Source organism: Lygodium microphyllum, chromosome 14, assembly GCF_053477565.2.
Source record: "Lygodium microphyllum isolate KBCC chromosome 14, Lygodium_microphyllum_v1.1.10, whole genome shotgun sequence".
Taxonomy (NCBI): Eukaryota; Viridiplantae; Streptophyta; class Polypodiopsida; order Schizaeales; family Lygodiaceae; genus Lygodium; species Lygodium microphyllum.
In genome coordinates this window covers 134,343,298-134,360,541 of record NC_141148.1, presented here as the reverse complement: position 1 = coordinate 134,360,541, position 17,244 = coordinate 134,343,298, and the positions used below count along the sequence as shown (strand labels likewise).

Below are 17,244 nucleotides of genomic sequence, written 5' to 3'. Positions count from 1 at the left end.
ACATCGTGATGAGTTGCATCCGACTTATCCACTATGTATGCATTACAAGTGGGTGGTAGACTTGGTTACTTTGCCAGTGGGACTTTGGCAGATGAGATATCTTGTCTTGGCTAGGGAGGATCTTACAAACTATGTTGAAGGTAGACCGTTGCGAACGAAGACCACCACTACAGTATGTAAATTCTTGTTGGAAGAAATATTTTGCAGGTATGGATGTATAGGCAAGATTACAGCTGATCGTGGAGAACTAGATGCTGATGAAGCTAGAGAATTCTTCTCACGGCTTGGGATTAAATTGGCTCTTACTACTGCCTATAATCCAGAGGGAAATGGCAAAAGTGAAAGAGGACATCCGCCAATAGTTAAAGCATTGGCAAAAGCTTGTAGAGGTCGGATTGGAGATTGGCCGAGATTACTACCTTTTGCATTGTGGGCTGATCGCTCTACACATAGTGTGACTACTGGATACATGCCTGCGGAGTTGATATATGGGCAAAAACCTGTCATGCCTACTGAAATTTGTGCTCTCACTTGGAGTGTTCTTCCATGGCATGAGAATTTATCAAGGGAAGAGCTTCTAGCCCTTCGGATTCGTCAACTAGAGAGAAGGACAGAAGATGTGCAGCTAGCCGTTGATCGTTTGAAGGCGGCCCGTCTCAGAAACAAAGACAGGTTTGATTTAAGGCATCGCTTGAGACCTAGAGCCATAAAAGAAGGAGATTGGGTTCTAGTCTACGACAGTAGTCTAGAAAATCAGCATAGTAGCATGAGAAAAATGGTTCAAAGATGGTTTGGACCGTATGAAGTGAAACAGGTTTTTGACAATGGTACCTATGAGCTGGCTGAATTAGATGGAACAGTATTGAGGGTGCCTATTGCTGGAAAACGAGTCAAGATTTTCAAGAGAAGAGAAGATGAAGAATATGCACTTGAATCATTGACAGAAGAAGAGCAGGTAGAAGAAAGACAAGCAGAAGGAACAGAGAGCATAAATGATGAAGCTGATCGAGAAAGAGGTCTACTAGAAACAGAAGATGGACTTGACCTGTTTGTGGACTTGAATGATCCTGGATAGTTGGCACATCCGGAGGATGCGCAGGTTTAGAGGGGGTGGATGTCGTGTTGCTGCGCATCCGAGGCGTATTTACCTCCAATTTTTTTTGTTGTGCATTTGTGTTTATTTCTGCGTGTGATTCATTGTTTGTGTGATGCATTTTGATAATCCGCATCCGATGTATATATTCCCTTAGTGCATGCGTATGATTTTGTTTGGATGCATGATGTGTGTGTATTAGAAAAATATGAAAAACTGATGCCAAAGGACATTATCCAGCTGATAATTTTAATGATGAACTCGAAGAAAAGTGCAGGATCCGTAGAATCAAAGGAAGCTTTATAGAAGCTGACATTTAAGCTATGAAGACAAAGGTGTAAATTCAGGAATATCATGTGTAATGGGCAAAGCTTAAGAGTGCTGAACGGGTTCCCTTGTCGAGATGTAGACTCTTGGAATGCACTTATTGCTGGGTATGTACAGCACTTGGGACTGTTGTGGTGGATATGTATGCTGAAAGTGATGCATTTGGCATCATCTTTGTTATCTTTTCATTTGGGCACATATCTGGAGCATAAGTCAACCCAGCAGTGACAACAGGATTTGCAAGTATAGGGAAGTTCCCTTGGCTTGATGTTCGTTGGTATATTCTGGGGCAGTTTGCTGGTGGGATCCTTGGATGTGGCATAGGAACATCACTTTATGGAGTGAGTTTAAAGGATGCTTTGGTAATACCAAATGCTTGGGGATCCCTTGGCTTTCTGCACCGTTACAGAGAAAGAAAAGAGGAAAGAATAGAAAAAGATATTCTTAGATTTGTCCAAGAATAGCGAGTGGTGGCGGCAAAAACTGATGGGGGAGAATTCGAAAAGGGTGGAGAGGGCCTCCTGGACATGAGGGGAATTTTATGCCTGAATCGAGAGGTTGGAGGATGTCTCTGGCGGAGTGAAACGGAGTGCTTGAAGAGTCCTACCAGTCATCGTTCAAGTCGACGAGATGAAGAGAGTCGAGACCTGAGATGAACCAAGGCATCGAGCATGCCAGGAGAAGGAGTACCTTTGCGTCCGGTGCTGTATGGTTGACTGGGGTCATTCACCTAACAAAGTACTGTATGGCATATGGTTCAGGAGAAAGCAGGCGATTCACCTTAGTGTCTGCAAAAAATGCATTGTCAGGCCGTTCGAAGTCTTCTCTTTATGACCAGTCTCCTTCCTATTCTTCTTCAAAGATCGGAGCGTGGTTCAGGTTAAGATTCTGGGAGTAAGTGCTGAGGCGACAGCTGCTGGAGCTACCATTGCTGAACTCGAAACTGCTAATGCAGAACAATCACTCCTGGAGCCTGCGCCTCAAGGTGTGAATACGGAAGCACATGTTTATGTGATTAGTGGAACGATTTCGCAATGGTATTTTGCGCCAACAGGTGCACGTGTTGTTGGGAGTATCAGGCATTCCATTCGGAATGCGTTTGGACCTCGGCATTAGCAGCATGATATAGTTTTCATCCTCTCCCCAAATTCGATCCATTTCCTTGTCGTCTTCTTCACCATCATCGCCCTCGGCGCCATCACCACCATCGTTAACCCCATCAAAAAGCAGATCCTCGACTTGAAGGCTAAAGTATATTGCGAAGCGTTCCCAACTAAGATATTTTGACATTGCAACTCTAATTTTTCCAGACCTTGGATGTCTATTCTCGGTGGAAGCTCAGAAAATACTTTGATTCTCCATACGTCGAAGGATGAGCCTTGCCCAATGGTGGCGCATACCATTTCATTCTGAGCTGAATAATTTCTTCTGTGTATATGAATTCTGGAACTGTACCAAATCTTTTCTCATCCCTTTGTCAAGGGAAAACAGAGCCAGTTATGGAGTGTATTTTCAAAAAGTAAAACAAGGAATCCTGAGTGTCTGGGACAAAACCTGAAGGCAGAGTCAGTGAAGATTCGGCAGAGGAGTATGATAATGTTGCCTTGGATTTTATGGTGTCAGAACTCCAATGAATAGGGGAATTCAATCACGGGCATGATTTACAGTTGACGTTGCTGCTTCCATCTCTTCTATTGCTGTAAATACGATGTCTGTCAACATAATCCTCATCATATTCGAATTCATAATTAACTTTATCAAAGTTTTCTCACCATATCTGTTGGTTCTGATTAAACTATGTTTGAATGCCTGGAGTAGTCACTATCCACATCTGAATCAACGGAATTACCCCTAAATCCAAACGAGTAAAACAAAGGAGACATAACACTTTTGTCCTTGGAACATTGTGATCACAGCTACTCAGAGGTCCAGACAGGCTTTCATTTTTTTTAATGAAGTGAATGGTCTAACGGATCTATCAACTGGCACCCTTTGGGCAGAATGCAGTAAAACTGAACAAAGAACAGAGACATAAAAGCTTTGTTTCACATGTTAAGTGAAGCAAGCTCTAAGGAGTGCACTCCATGGTCTACAAGACAGGAATGATGCAGTTGATAATGTATGGCAAGTCTTCCTTGCTCAGTATGGAATTTTGATGCAGTGAATTCAAGAGTGTGCCCTATAAGCCATTATAGACAGCATCTCTCTCTCTAATAGGTTTCAGCTGCTGACCTGAGCTGTATATATGTTTGAAGCCAATGCTTGCACTTATCAGAAGATTTATCTGTTGGTCCTGGAGTTTAAACAAGCTGGTTATGACTAAATCCTGAATCTAATTGATTTATTTGGTGCCCTGAAAACCAAGCTCTTATGATTATTGTAAAGCTGAGGACAGATTGTCATGCTTTGTCATTTATTTTGACTCTTCTCTTGTAAAGTACTTGACAAGCAATATAGTGAACTTTGGGATCAAATATTGAGATCTTCTTGTTAGCCTCTTTCCTTGCTGTCTCTTGAACCCCGTGTTCTGCAGCCTTTGCGTGAACTCTACGACAACGCCCTTTGTGGTGAAGCAAGAGGGCAGTATATGCTGCGGGGGAAGCCTTTAGCCCTCGGCGACCCTATTTTTTTGATTTGAGGCCGTTTCGAGGCCTGTTTTGGAGGCGGAAGTTTTCTGCACGCACTCAAGAAAAGGCCCTATTTTATGTTTGTGCGACCACTGTTCTACAGGTCGGTGAAAAGTTACTGTAGAAATTGCATCGTATACCTATGCGCAGAGACATTGGGAGTTACAGAATCATCCCTGTTGCCTGTTGATGCAAAATCGTCACTAAGAAGTGACTGTGTGGTCAAATACCACTTTTGTCAGTTTTGCAGATTACCCCTTGTGAGGCTGAAGTTGTGTTCTTTGCAGTGACATAATTTTTTGCAGTGTTCTGTAATGGCATCTGATTCTTTTTGACAGATTGTCACTGAAAAGTTTGACAAGAACAACTTCAAAGCATGGAAGTTTAGAATGACGAATTTTCTTATGGAAAAAGGATATTGGGAATTTGTTGCACGAAATGAAGAAGAACCAGTTCTTCCTGATGTTCCCAATCAACAGCAAATGCAGGCATTTAAAGCATGGCATGAGAGAGCCAGGAAAGTTATGTATTGGCTGTCTATCAGCATTTCAGACTCTATGATTGTGCATATTCAGGATGCAAGTACGCCAAAGGAGGCATGGGATACTTTGTCAAAAATGTATAGCACAAATACGCAAGCCAGGAAAATGCAGCTCAAGCAAGAGTTGCATAATGTGCAAAGAGAAAGTATGAGCATCAATGACTACCACATGAAGGTGAAAAAGATTGCAGATGCACTTGCTTCCATTGGATCGCCAGTGGAAGATGATGATTTAGTCTCAGTGACCTTGAATGACCTAGGAAAGGATTATGCACAGTTCCGAACATCCACTTCCGTCCGTGAAAGATTTCCTGATTTTGAGGAGTTGATTGCTCTTCTAATTTCTGAGGAGCAGAGAAATGGTGGTGCATCTTCTTTAGGAGGAACTTCAAAAGAAGCTGTCTTCTACTCAAATGCTGGAAGAGGTAGAGGCAGAGGTAGAGGAGGCCGATTTGGAGGCCGTGGTAGAAATCAGAATATGCAGCAAACTCAAGAAAACCAGTCCTATGGAGGAGGACGTGGTAACTCTAGACGTAGGGGGAGCCAAAGAGGTCGTGGTGGATGGCAAAGAGGCCAAAATGCAAACAGTAATGTTGAATGCTACTACTGTGGTAAAATGGGTCATATGGCTAAAGACTACTATAAAAAGCAGAATGACATCATGAATGGAAAATTGCAACAAGGGAATTATGCATCTTCTAGTAGACAGGGTGATGACAGAAATGAGCATTTGTTTATGGTGCAGCACATGAATAATTCTGTGACAAGTGCAGAAGAAAGCAACGATGTATGATATGTTGACTCAGGTGCATCAAACCACATGACAGGTCATGCAGAATGGATGGAGGATGCAAGGAAAATGGAAAAACCAGGATTTGTGGAGATTGGTGATGATACTGCACATCCTATTGTGCAGATTGGAAAAATTCCTTTGTCTATGCAGGATGGGAAAAAGAAATACCTGTTCGATGTATTTCATGTCCCGAATATCACCAAGAATCTGGTTTCTGTTGGTCAAATGGTTGAGCAGGGCTTGTAGGTCAGATTTAATCCTCATGGATGCTTTGTTGAGGATATGAAAAATAAAGGTCGCTTGATAGCAAAAGGAAAGAAGAAGGGCAGAATGTTTACATTGGATGCAGACATGCCTGAATTGAGTGTAGCAATGTTTGCACATGGGATCGGTGTAGTTGCAGATATTGATATCTGGCATAAACGCATTGGTCATGTTAATGTACAGCGACTTAAATCAATGCAGGCCCAAAATATTGTTGCAGGATTGCCTAAATTCAAGGTTGCAGAAATGCATAAGGTATGTGAAGCCTGTCAATTTGGAAAATAGGCAAGGAAACCATTTCCTAGACATGTTCAAGAGCGTAAGAAGCCATTGGAATTAATCCACTCTGATGTGTGGACTACTAAACCTGCATCTCTTGGAGGCTGTCATTATTTTGTCACTTTTATTGATGACTATAGCAGAAAAGTTTGGGTGTATTTTATGAAAAAGAAAAGTGAAGTTTTTGGGCATTTCAAAACTCTTAAAGCTATGGTTGAAAAAGAAACAGGCCTGCAAATAAAATGCCTAAGGTCAGATGGAGGGGGAGAGTACCTCTCAAATGAGTTTGCAAGGTTCCTGTAGGAGCATGGCATAAAGCAGCAATATTCATGCAGTCATACCCCACAACAAAATGGAATCGCAGAAAGGAAAAATAGGCATATTGGAGAGGAATTTCGTGCCATGCTCAATGAAAAAGACTTGCCAGATTTTTACTGGGCTGAAGCAGTTGCTACAGCAGTCTACATAATGAATAGGACTCCCACTGCAGCAATACATGGGATGACTCCTGAGGAGAGGTATACTGGTAGAAAACCAGATATTTCTTATTTGAAGATTTTTGGTTGCATTGCCTATGTTCATGTGCCAGATGAGTTGAGATCCAAGTTGGATCCAAAAGCTAAGAAGTGCATCTTTATTGGTTACTCTCTGCAACAGAAAGGGTATAGATGCTATAATCCTTCTACTCGTAAGTTTACAGTAAGCAGAGATGTTGTTTTTGATGAGATGAGTAGCTGGTATAAACCAGTAAATGTGATTGATGATGTAGATGCACAAAATGGTAATGTTGCACAGAATTCACAGCAGCAGTCACAAAATATTAGTGGACTTGGAGCGTCCTCTAGTAGTGGTTCACATTCTTCTCCATGGACAGGAAGATTGAGATTAGGAGAATCTTCTCAAAGCAATGCAGATAGTGGTATGCAGGTATCACGAAAAGGAAAAGAGAAGGTAGATCAGCCCATGTTTGATGTGAATGCAGGTCACTCTTATGTGGATGGTGAATCCAGTGGCTCAGAACAGAGCATTGATGATGAGTTGGGTATTCCTTCTATTGTTACACCTGGAGTAAGGAAGACCAGGGATGTTTTGAGAGCACCTGGGAGTGAACCTACTTTGCGCAGGTCTACTAGAGTTAGGTATCCTGTGGATAGGCTGAAATATGATGGATTTACAGCCATTCACTATGCATATATGGTCAAAGTGATATAGGAACCAGAACCCACTTCTTTTGAGCAAGCCATGGGAAAAGAAAAATGGGAGAAAGCCATGGATGAAGAAATGGATGCCTTGGAAGCAAATGCTACATGGGAGTCGGTACCTTTGCCTAAAGGTAAGAATGCAATTGGCTGTAAGTGGGTTTATAAGGTGAAGCACAATGCAGATGGTTTTGTGAACAGATACAAGGCAAGATTAGTAGTCAAGGGGTATGCACAAACATATGGCATTGACTATGAAGAAACATTCAGTCCGGTTGCAAGGATGGCAACCGTAAGAGCAGTCATTGCTATGGCTGCGTCAAAGGAATGGTCTTTACATCAGATGGATGTAAAGAATGCCTTTTTGCATGGTGATTTGCAAGAAGAGGTCTATATGGAGCAGCCACCAGGTTATGTGCATGCTGTTCATCCTGAGTTTGTTTGCAGGTTGAAGAAAGCCTTGTATGGCTTGAAGCAAGCACCTAGAGCATGGTCTGACAAGATAGGACAATATCTTGTCACTATTGGCTTTCAGATTTCCAAGGCAGATTTCTCACTTGATGTGAGAAAAACAGAGAAATGTATTATGCTACTTGTCATTTATGTTGATGATTTGATTATGACATGTGACAGTGATGAAGATATCCTTCATGTGAAAATGCTATTGAAGCAGAAGTTTGAGATGAAGGATTTGGGAGAGCTGCGTTATTTCTTGGGCATTGAGGTGATTAGATCACCAAGTGGGATAGCTCTTGCAGAGGCAGTATGGATTGGACATGCTGTCCAAATATGGGATGACAGGCTGTAAGCCTATTTCAGTTCCTTTGGAGCAGAATGTGAAGCTGAGCGCAGATGCATATGAGCTTCTGGAAGACCCTACTATGTACAGACGCATAGTAGGAAGTTTGATTTATATGACTATTACCAGGCCAGATTTGAGCTATGCTGTTGGATTGGTGAGTCAGTTTATGCAGGCTCCAAGGAAACCACATTTGGATGTGGCTAGACGCATACTCAGGTATGTGAAGTCCACATTGCAGTATGGACTATTTTATGAGACTGGGATTCAGATAGAGTTGCATAGATACACTGATGCTGATTGGGTTGGTAGTATTTCTGATAGACGATCTACCAGTGGATATGTATTCTCTTTTGGAAGTGCTGCAGTCACTTGGAGCAGCAAGAAACAGCCTACAGTTGCCTTGTCAAGCACAGAGGCTGAGTACAGGGATGCAGCAATGGCTGCATGTGAGGTAGCTTGGTTGCATAAGCTACTTTATGATATGCATCAGTCTACAGATGGGCCAGTTGTCATTTATTGTGACAACATGAGTAGTATACACTTGGCAAATAACCGAGTCTATCATGCTAGAACAAAGCACATTGAGGTACATTATCGCTATGTGCGGGAGAGAGTTTTACTAGGTCTTATTGATCTAGTTTATGTCAGCACAGAGGATCAGGTAGCTGACATATTCACGAAGGCATTGGGCGCAGAGAAGCTGCGCAAGTTCAGAGACCTGCTTGGTGTGCAGGAATTGGGATTGAGCTCGAGGGGGAGTGTTGAGATATCGAGCTCCACTCGTGATATGCCAGGGTGACCGTTGTGCATTTATGTCACCGACTTATTAGTTGCAGATGCGGTTGGTACACCGCCCATGAATAATAGCTAGATGACAGCTATCCTTATCTACTCTAGTTCGTGGCTCAGTTAGTATGCCACCTTAGTTGAGTTTGGTTTGAGACCCATATATAGGGTTCTTCTATTTCTTTGTATAAAAGTTCTTTTGGCTTACACAACTAAGAAGAGGAAAACTGTTTTCCAGCCTCCACCTTTGTGTGTATTCCCCCATTGTGCAAGCAAGAAAGCTACAAGTGAGACTCCTTCCTTCTCTCCCATAATCTTGACACTCCATGCTCCTGCTTAAAACCCTTAGCTACAAGTCTAGCCTTATAGGCCGGCTTGGGGTGCCCAGGGGTACTTTTCAGCTTGTACACCCATTTGCATGGCAAAGCCTTTTTGCCCTTAGGCAAGGCAACAAGATCCCAAGTCATATTCTCATGCAAGGAGTTTATCTCAGACTGCATAGGCCTCTCCCAGGAGTGACTGTCACCCCTCCGCATAGCCTCATCATAGGTGAGAGGCTCTCCTACATCCGTCAACAAGACATACTGCATAGAGGGCTCATAGCGATCAGGTGGACGTCTATCTCTAGTAGACTGTCTCACCGCAGGCTCTGTTGCCTACCCAACTGCTTGTCCAACACCTTGGCCCTATGTAGGAACTGCTCCAAGCTGTACTATTGGCTGTGCTGGAGCCCGAGGCTCCTCCTGAAAGATCACTTTGTGGATCTCAACCACCTTCTCAGGCTGCTTATGCATTTTGTGTTCATGGAAAACTACATCATGGCTACGTACTATTTTTTGTGCATGCGGATCTCATAGGTGATAGCCCATCTCTCCTGAATCACCATAGCCAAGAAAGATGCATTTAATGCTCTTTGGATCCAACTTACTCCTCTTGTCCTTGGGCACATGGCAGAATGCCTCACATCCAAAGACACGGAGATGCGCATAAGAGGGTGCCTTACCAGCCCAAACTTCCTCTGCAACCTGGAAATCCAAACCACTAGAAGGCGATCGGTTTATGACATGCACTGCAGTACTAACTGCCTCAGCCCAAAAGCTCTGTGGTAGGCCTGCATGGCTAAGCATAGAGCACACACGCTCCTGAATAGTCCTGTTCATACACTCAGCCAAACCATTCTGGGGTGGGGTGTAAGGGGCGGTTAACTAACGCTTAATACCCCTGTCATCACACAACTGCTCTAAAGCACGTGAGACATATTCTCCCCCATTGTCAGCCCTAAGGCATTTCAACTTATACCCAGTCTAGTTCTCAACAAGAGCAAGCCAATGCTGAAAGACTACCAAGACATCGGACTTCTGCTTTATGGGATAAGCCCACACTTTCCTAGAAAAATCGTCAATGAAGGTAACAAAGTACTTCGCGCCACCCATAGACACACAAGATATGGGCCCACAAACATCGAAATGCACCAAAGCCAAGGGCTCACTCATGCATGGCCTACCCGATTTCTTATGCGTAGACCTATTTTGCTTACCATAAAGACAATGATCACACGAGTCAAAACATGCATAGTCTAAAGGCGGAAGATACTGCAAACCAGAAAGCATTTTCATTCCCTTCAATGACATATGGCCCAAATGGGCATGCCAAAGTGATACATGTGGGATAGAACCCACTGACAAAACATGATCAACTATAGGACCATCCACTACAAGAGGATAGAGGCTGCCAGCCTTGGCACCTCTGGCCAGTACAAGTCTGCCTCTGGTAATCTTCCAGGCAGAGTCTCCAAAACCAATGTGAAACCCTACATCATCCAGCTGACCTGCAGACATAAGGCTGCGCATAAGCGCATGTACATGACGTACATCCCTGAGCACAAAAGAACTGCCAGTGGAAAACTGCAACTGTATGTCACCACTGCCCACAATAGCCAAAGACCTGTCATCTTGAAGCCTGACTGACCCTGATACAGTGCGGTAAGAGTGGAACCACTCATGATAAGGCGTCGCATGAAAAGACGTACCTGAATCCAAAAGCCAACACTGTGCATATATGTTAGGAGTCTCAGTCAACTGTGAGTTGTCAGATGAACTAGCTGCCAAGATAAACGCATCATCGTCAGATGGCTCCTCAGTCTACGTAACATTGATCTCTTCGATCTTTACATTGGACTTCATAGGTACAATACTGCGATCAGAAGACTTTTCTTGCACTTTATCCTTCCCCTTGTCCTTGTGCTTCTCATTGCGCAACTCATGACATTGTGGTCTGATATGGTCCTTTTTCCCACAATGATGGCAAGTGACATTAGCGTTGCACCCACGCGACTTACTATGCGACTTTCCATGAGATTTGGACCGACCCTTCTGAGAGTCATGGCCACGGCCATTCCCACGGTCATTCTTGTCATTCCTGCCTCTAACTATCAAAGCATGAGAAACATGAGAGGCATCCAAGTTCTTCCTGTTGATCTCTTCCTGCAGAAGAGCACTCTCTACATCAGACAATTTCAGCTCAGTAGAGCAGGAGCACACAAGGCAGTACGAAAGACATCCCACGACTCTCCAAGAGTCCCAAGCAAAAAGAGTGGGGTCACCTCATCGGAAAATGTGATACCCTGAGATGTCATATTCTTCAAGATCACATGGAACTGGCTCAAATGAGTAGACATCATCACATTCTCCTTCATGCGCAGATCCATGAGCTGCTTGAGCCAATACATTTGACTAGCCGGGCTCTTCTTATCATAAAGATTCTTGATCTTTTCCCATAACTGCCATGCGGTCTGTGCCTCATCGACTACATTGTAATGAACCTGCTCAGTCAGAGAGAGTATGATTGTGGACTTACAGTATGTATCCAAGTCAAACTAGTCATCATTGCTCATACCTGCAGGCTACTGCCCGCTCAATCGAAGTGGCTTTACATGATTCTTCTGCACCAAGACCTGCCAAATCTGGCTCTTCCAATAGCCATAGTTGGTACCATCCAACTTCGTGATATTAAATACTGAAGACGAAGCCATAATGTAGGCTGTAAATGCAGAGACAGTTCAAAACTGCTTGCTGTTTTCTACTGTAAACAGCCAAAAAACCACTAAATCCAAGGCAAAATGACTGGGAAACTGACTGAGAAGCTGCTGCCCACCAAGTACGAGGTACAATACACCAAATCAGGACATTTCAGCATGAAAAATATAGCTCAATCCACCAATAAATGCTTGCTGTAATAAATTACAGACCTGCAATAATGAGAGCAAACTGTCCCAAAACTGGATCCAAAGTCAACTAGATAGTGCTAGGTCCAAAGCCGGCATGAAAAGGACAAAGCAAAGCCAAATGACAGTGAAAATACATGAGCTTAACACCGAGACATGTCAAATAGCATCTGCCAGTAAGAGGCACATCCCCAGACAATCTAGGCAAGATGTACCTACAACTGCCAGAACCTGACACAAATAGGTGTCTCCCCAAAATGAAAGCAGATCCAAAGCAAGAGACTCAGCTCATAAGCAATCCGGAGACCAAGACATACATCAATGCAACATCCAAAGGTCAGAGGGTAATCCCAAAGTCTCAAAAAACATCTGCTCAAAGTCGTAAGCTGCTCCAAGACATGAACTGCTCAAATTCGGTCATGCATACACTATGCTCCCATTGGCACAAATGGCGTAGAGGCAAGCTAAAGAGCTCAAACAACCCAAGACAAAGTACCAGTGACAAGTGACCAAGTCAATGCGTCAGACGCATCCAAGAGAGCATGACATACATGAAGCAACTGTCGTAGCAACCACTGAGCAAGACATAATCCCAATGGCAAGATCTCTATCAAGTCAATACATCTAATAGCAACCCAAAGTCAATATCCTTGTGAGTCGAAAGTGCTCAAAACATCCAAATCGGAGCTCCAAAATATCTGTCAAGCATGGACGAACTAAGAGGCATCAACCACGGACCAAAGCATGTAATGCATAGAGCTTATCCGTCAAGTACAGACAATAGGCATAAGCGGCCCAAATGCCAGTCAAGTCGACCAAATTGCCAATGACAAACCAATAACAATGAAGCAAATGCGATGCTCAAAAGCATTCCGAAATCACGATCATGAGTTCGAAGTCGATCCCCAAAGTGTAATACATCATGGCATAACCCATAGCATACATCCGGTATCGATAGAGAAGCAATACATGTGACAAATGAGCTTCAGCCCGCTCATGTACAACAACTCTAAACAATCCAAAACTATCAATTTCCAGCCCAACAACAATGCCAAATCATGGGCAAATCGAATGCATACATTCCCAAGGCATTCGGGCATCAAGTGGGCCGCATACGGGCATCAAATAGCACAACTGGAATGGAGTGTAAGCAATAAATGCTAATGCCAATGTTGCTGCCCTGTTTTTAGCCTGTTATGACAGTTTATGACAGTCCCAAATCTGAAGAAATCAGCCCCAAATGATCAAGACCAATGCCCAAAGCTTGAATGACATCAAACATGATGTCTAATAGCCCTCTTGATCAAGGTAGAGAGCAAGAAGCAATGGCCAAGTGTGGAGCTGAAGTAGACGAGTGCTAACAACCTGGAAAAAAATGGCGCAATCTGCCCTGTTGGTGCTGAACTTGCTGTTGCTCCACGTGGGCTGAAAGGGGGTAATGGGGGGTTCAAGAAGGGCCTATCAAAGGCCTATGACAAGCCTCTTTGAGCCTTGATAGGTATAAGGCACAATATGAGGGGAATAAGCTTCAAGGGTTTGAAGCCATGGCTGCCCTTGCTGTTTGCAACCTGTAGACTGAAATAAAACCCTGAAAGAAAGATCAAATACCTCAGTACCAATGCCTTGAAGGTGCCTCAATAGGCAGGGATGGAGATCCAATGCAAGAAGGGAGTCAATGCGAAGCTAAGCAAGCACTGAGAAGAGCTCGTGCAATCGGAAGCCAAGCTTTGATACCAGTTGAAAGGGATGAGAGGATCGAAAGACCATGCCCGAGCTATGGCAGAGAGCAAGAGCAAGAAAAGAGAGAGAGAGACAAATGGGAACTCCAACAGTCACAATGTGTGACCGGGCCTTCCTTTATTCACTAGTCACTGAAAGAATAAAGAATAAGTGTGACGGTGACGGGCGCCCGCCACCTGCAGTGTGCAGTGGCGGGTACTGTCAGTGTAGTTATACACGGGATGGCACGGCGGAGGCGCCTTTACCCCAACAAAATGTGGTGGTGGATTTGTACCAAATGGCTTTGGTTTCGGGGTTGATCGGTGCAACAATATTGCAAGATCAATGTATAGAGAATATTCAAGGAAGAAAGTATATTAGGTCTTTGGTAATAACATCTTGGAAATGGAGACATTATCATCTTCCACACAAAAGAAAATGTAATGCTTCATGTACTTTTCCACCATGGTCTTTGATAATTGATGTACCATCTCTTTCTTAATCAATTTTATGATTCATCTTGTTTTTAAACTATCTTTTATCATGCGACTCAATCTTGCTTTTCAAATTTTCACAAATTAGACACTTTTGTTGAATAAAAGTCTTATTTGTGAAATCTTCTGTTGCCATCATGTGAATTAAAGGGCAATAGAATATTAAAAATGTCTATTCCACCTACATCATGTGAACCTAAGGCTGGCAATAAGGAGACTTTTGGATCATAGCCACTTGAAAATGCTTTCCCCAACGATCAACTTTAATTGCCATGGTGTGAATCCAGCCTTAGAAGGATGAGATTCAACAAATTGTTAACAAAAAAGAAATCCGAAAGGTTCTCGACATGGCAAAGCGAAGGAACCGTGGGATTTGGTTAGAGGTCTCGAAAGGAAGTCATTTTTGTTATAAAGGTCTCTCTTCAAGTGGACTTTTCCTAGCAAGCTAACACTTTGGTTGGAAATTTATACCATCGTGGAAAGTAACCCTCGACGAATGATTATTTGTAGAATAGGGGGTTGGGAATCTGAAGATTAACAACGCGGGATGCCCCGACTCCCCACCAAACGCATCTTGTGGTAGGTAGTATACCATTCAACGCCAAACCCCGTTTCTCTTCTATTTTACACGTCTGTCAGTTCGTTATTGGACTTCGGTCCGCCGGGAGTCGATATCCCGATTCATTTTCTGTATGAATGCGATGTGATGGTATGACACGTAAAAATAAATGGAATGGTGTGATCCGTTGCCGTTTGGATGTGTGACCGTTCTCGCAGCCCCCCGCAACCCACAGGCTGGACGTCGGTACGACCTTTTTGTATTCTTATAGAATGTTAAATGTTGGCAGGACACCAAGCTGATGGAAAAGCACAATTCCAGCCTGGCTGTTACCACGCAACGCGCATCTCTTGATTCTCTCGTCTTCGTTGCAGCTTCCTATATATATGTCTGTCTCTCTCTCGTGTGAGCAGGCTGCAGACTCAGTAAGTAGCACGTTGCGATCGGACTGCCATTCAATCGAGCAAAAGCATTCATCCTCAAATTGGTGCATCTCTTTCTCTCTCTCTCTCTCTCTCTCTCTCTCTCTCTCTGTGCCACAGAGTAGTAAACTAGGCTCAGATACAGCTCCGAACACATCATTCGGGCGCCGACAGCGCCCCGATAACAGGCTAGGTCCAATGGCGCAACACCACAGAAATGCCGCTCACCAGCAGCTTCTAGCGCAGCTGCACAACTGCGCCATTACATGCCTGATAATCGTTGCAGCGGGATCTTCTGCTGCTATGGCAGCGTCCGGCAGCAGCTTCGATGAGCAGTTCGAGGTGTCATGGGCACCCTCCAACGTAAGGTTTGTGGGTAGCGGAGGGCAGCAGGAGCTGCAGCTAGTGCTGGACGAAACCACCGGTTAGTCCTCATAATTGATTAACTATCAAGCTGGATAGCAAGTGTATGTATACACGCAAATTGATCCTTAGTACAGGGGCGTCCCGAGTACCCGTTAGCGTTATAAGTATATTGGTTGATTGACGATGATTCCGGTGCTGATAATGCTGGCGATTATCTGATCGTGACAGGGTGTGGCTTTGCCTCGAAGAACGAGTACATGTTTGGGAACATCGACATGCAAATCAAGCTGGTGCCGGGCGATTCAGCGGGCACAGTGACGGCCTACTACGTGAGTACTTATATCCTGAAGCAATGGTTTGAATAAGCTATTCAATGTAGTGTAAGGTACCCGGTATCACAATAGTAAGCTCTACTCGCGATTGGATCATGTCTGCGTCAGAAAAGCTGCTCTGTTACTAGTCTATTAAGACATTACAACAGACTTTGGTTGAGAGAGACTCATGTATGGGGTAGAATGTTTGCAGATAAGCTACTCTATGTAGTATACTGTTTTAGCGGGATGTGTTCAGATAAGCTACTACATGTAGTATACTGTATGTTGCTTTGTCAAGCTACCATATGTCGTACACTGTACTCATATAAGCTACTTGCTGTATGTACTGCAGAAAGGCTCTTATACGTGGTATAAGACATTTCAGAACAGTGATGTTAGGTTCTTGTGGGTACGCATGTATAATAACTGATAGATGGTATTATTTATATGCTGCAGCTGTCGTCGGAGACGAGCAATCACGACGAGCTGGACTTCGAGTTTCTGGGGAATTCGTCGGGGGAGCCATACGTGCTTCAGACGAACGTGTTCTCGAGCGGGGTCGGGGGCCGGGAGCAGCGTATATATTTGTGGTTCGACCCGACGGCGGACTTCCACACGTACTCGGTGTCGTGGAGCCGGCAGCGGGTGCTGTTCCTCGTGGACGGCGTCGCCATCCGCGTCTTCGCCAACAACGAGGCCGCGGGCGTTCCCTTCCTGCGCTCCCAGCCACTGCGCGTCTTCTCCAGCCTATGGAACGGCGACAGCTGGGCCACGCGCGGGGGCGCAGTCAAGATCGACTGGGCCCACGCACCCTTCGTCGCCACCTACAGCAACTTCAAGGCCGACGCGTGCGTCGTCAACAGTAGCAGCAGTAATGGTGGATCGTCGCAGTCGTCATCCGGCAGCTCATGCCCCCTCGCCGACTCCCCCAACTCGCTTGAATCTGTCGGAGGCGGCAGCGCGAAGCTCCAGTGGGTCAAGAGCAACTACATGATCTACGACTACTGTACCGATTCCTCCCGCTACCCGACCCCGCCCCCCGAGTGCAGCCGAGAGTTCTAAAACCTCACCCGTCTGCACTTTTCTACTTCTAAGTGTACATAATCACACGTCTTTACCACTGAAATGATTCAACTCACATTCATGTACCTCATATCGAATTTTTTCGTCACATACATGAATAAATGTATTGAGTATTATTGTCTTCTATTTCTTATTCGAAGAGAGCTTGGACATGTACATCACACAAGTTTACCTATCGGCAATGGTCTCCTTAAAGCAAGTTTACGTGAGGCCGATTCTCTAGATAAAGAAGTTATATATATTGGAAACAAGGCACTTCTCACATGCTCACAAGAACTATCCCTTAGTAAATCAAGATTACATGAGGCCGATTCTCTAAATAAAATGGAATTTATATATATTGAAAACAAGGC

General features: G+C 44.2%; 1 protein-coding gene across 1 annotated transcript; it reads left to right on the top strand.

The window, feature by feature from the left end:
• The first annotated feature begins 15,095 nt into the window (after positions 1-15,095).
• Positions 15,096-17,017, top strand: LOC148026136 (xyloglucan endotransglucosylase protein 7-like). The gene is made up of 3 exons (XM_087693409.1): positions 15,096-15,552; positions 15,723-15,823; positions 16,265-17,017. The coding sequence occupies exons 1-3, from the start codon at positions 15,327-15,329 to the stop codon at positions 16,868-16,870; spliced, it is 933 nt and encodes a 310-aa protein (XP_087549535.1). The 5' UTR covers positions 15,096-15,326; the 3' UTR covers positions 16,871-17,017.
• The last annotated feature ends 227 nt before the right edge of the window (positions 17,018-17,244 follow it).

Excerpts from the sequence above, each read along its gene's own strand:
- LOC148026136 (XM_087693409.1), top strand. The coding sequence starts at position 15,327 with ATGGCGCAACACCACAGAAATGCCGCTCACCAGCAGCTTCTAGCGCAG. Across the intron at positions 15,553-15,722 it reads AGTGCTGGACGAAACCACCG|GGTGTGGCTTTGCCTCGAAG; the intron begins GTTAGTCCTCAT and ends TGATCGTGACAG. Across the intron at positions 15,824-16,264 it reads GCACAGTGACGGCCTACTAC|CTGTCGTCGGAGACGAGCAA; the intron begins GTGAGTACTTAT and ends TATATGCTGCAG.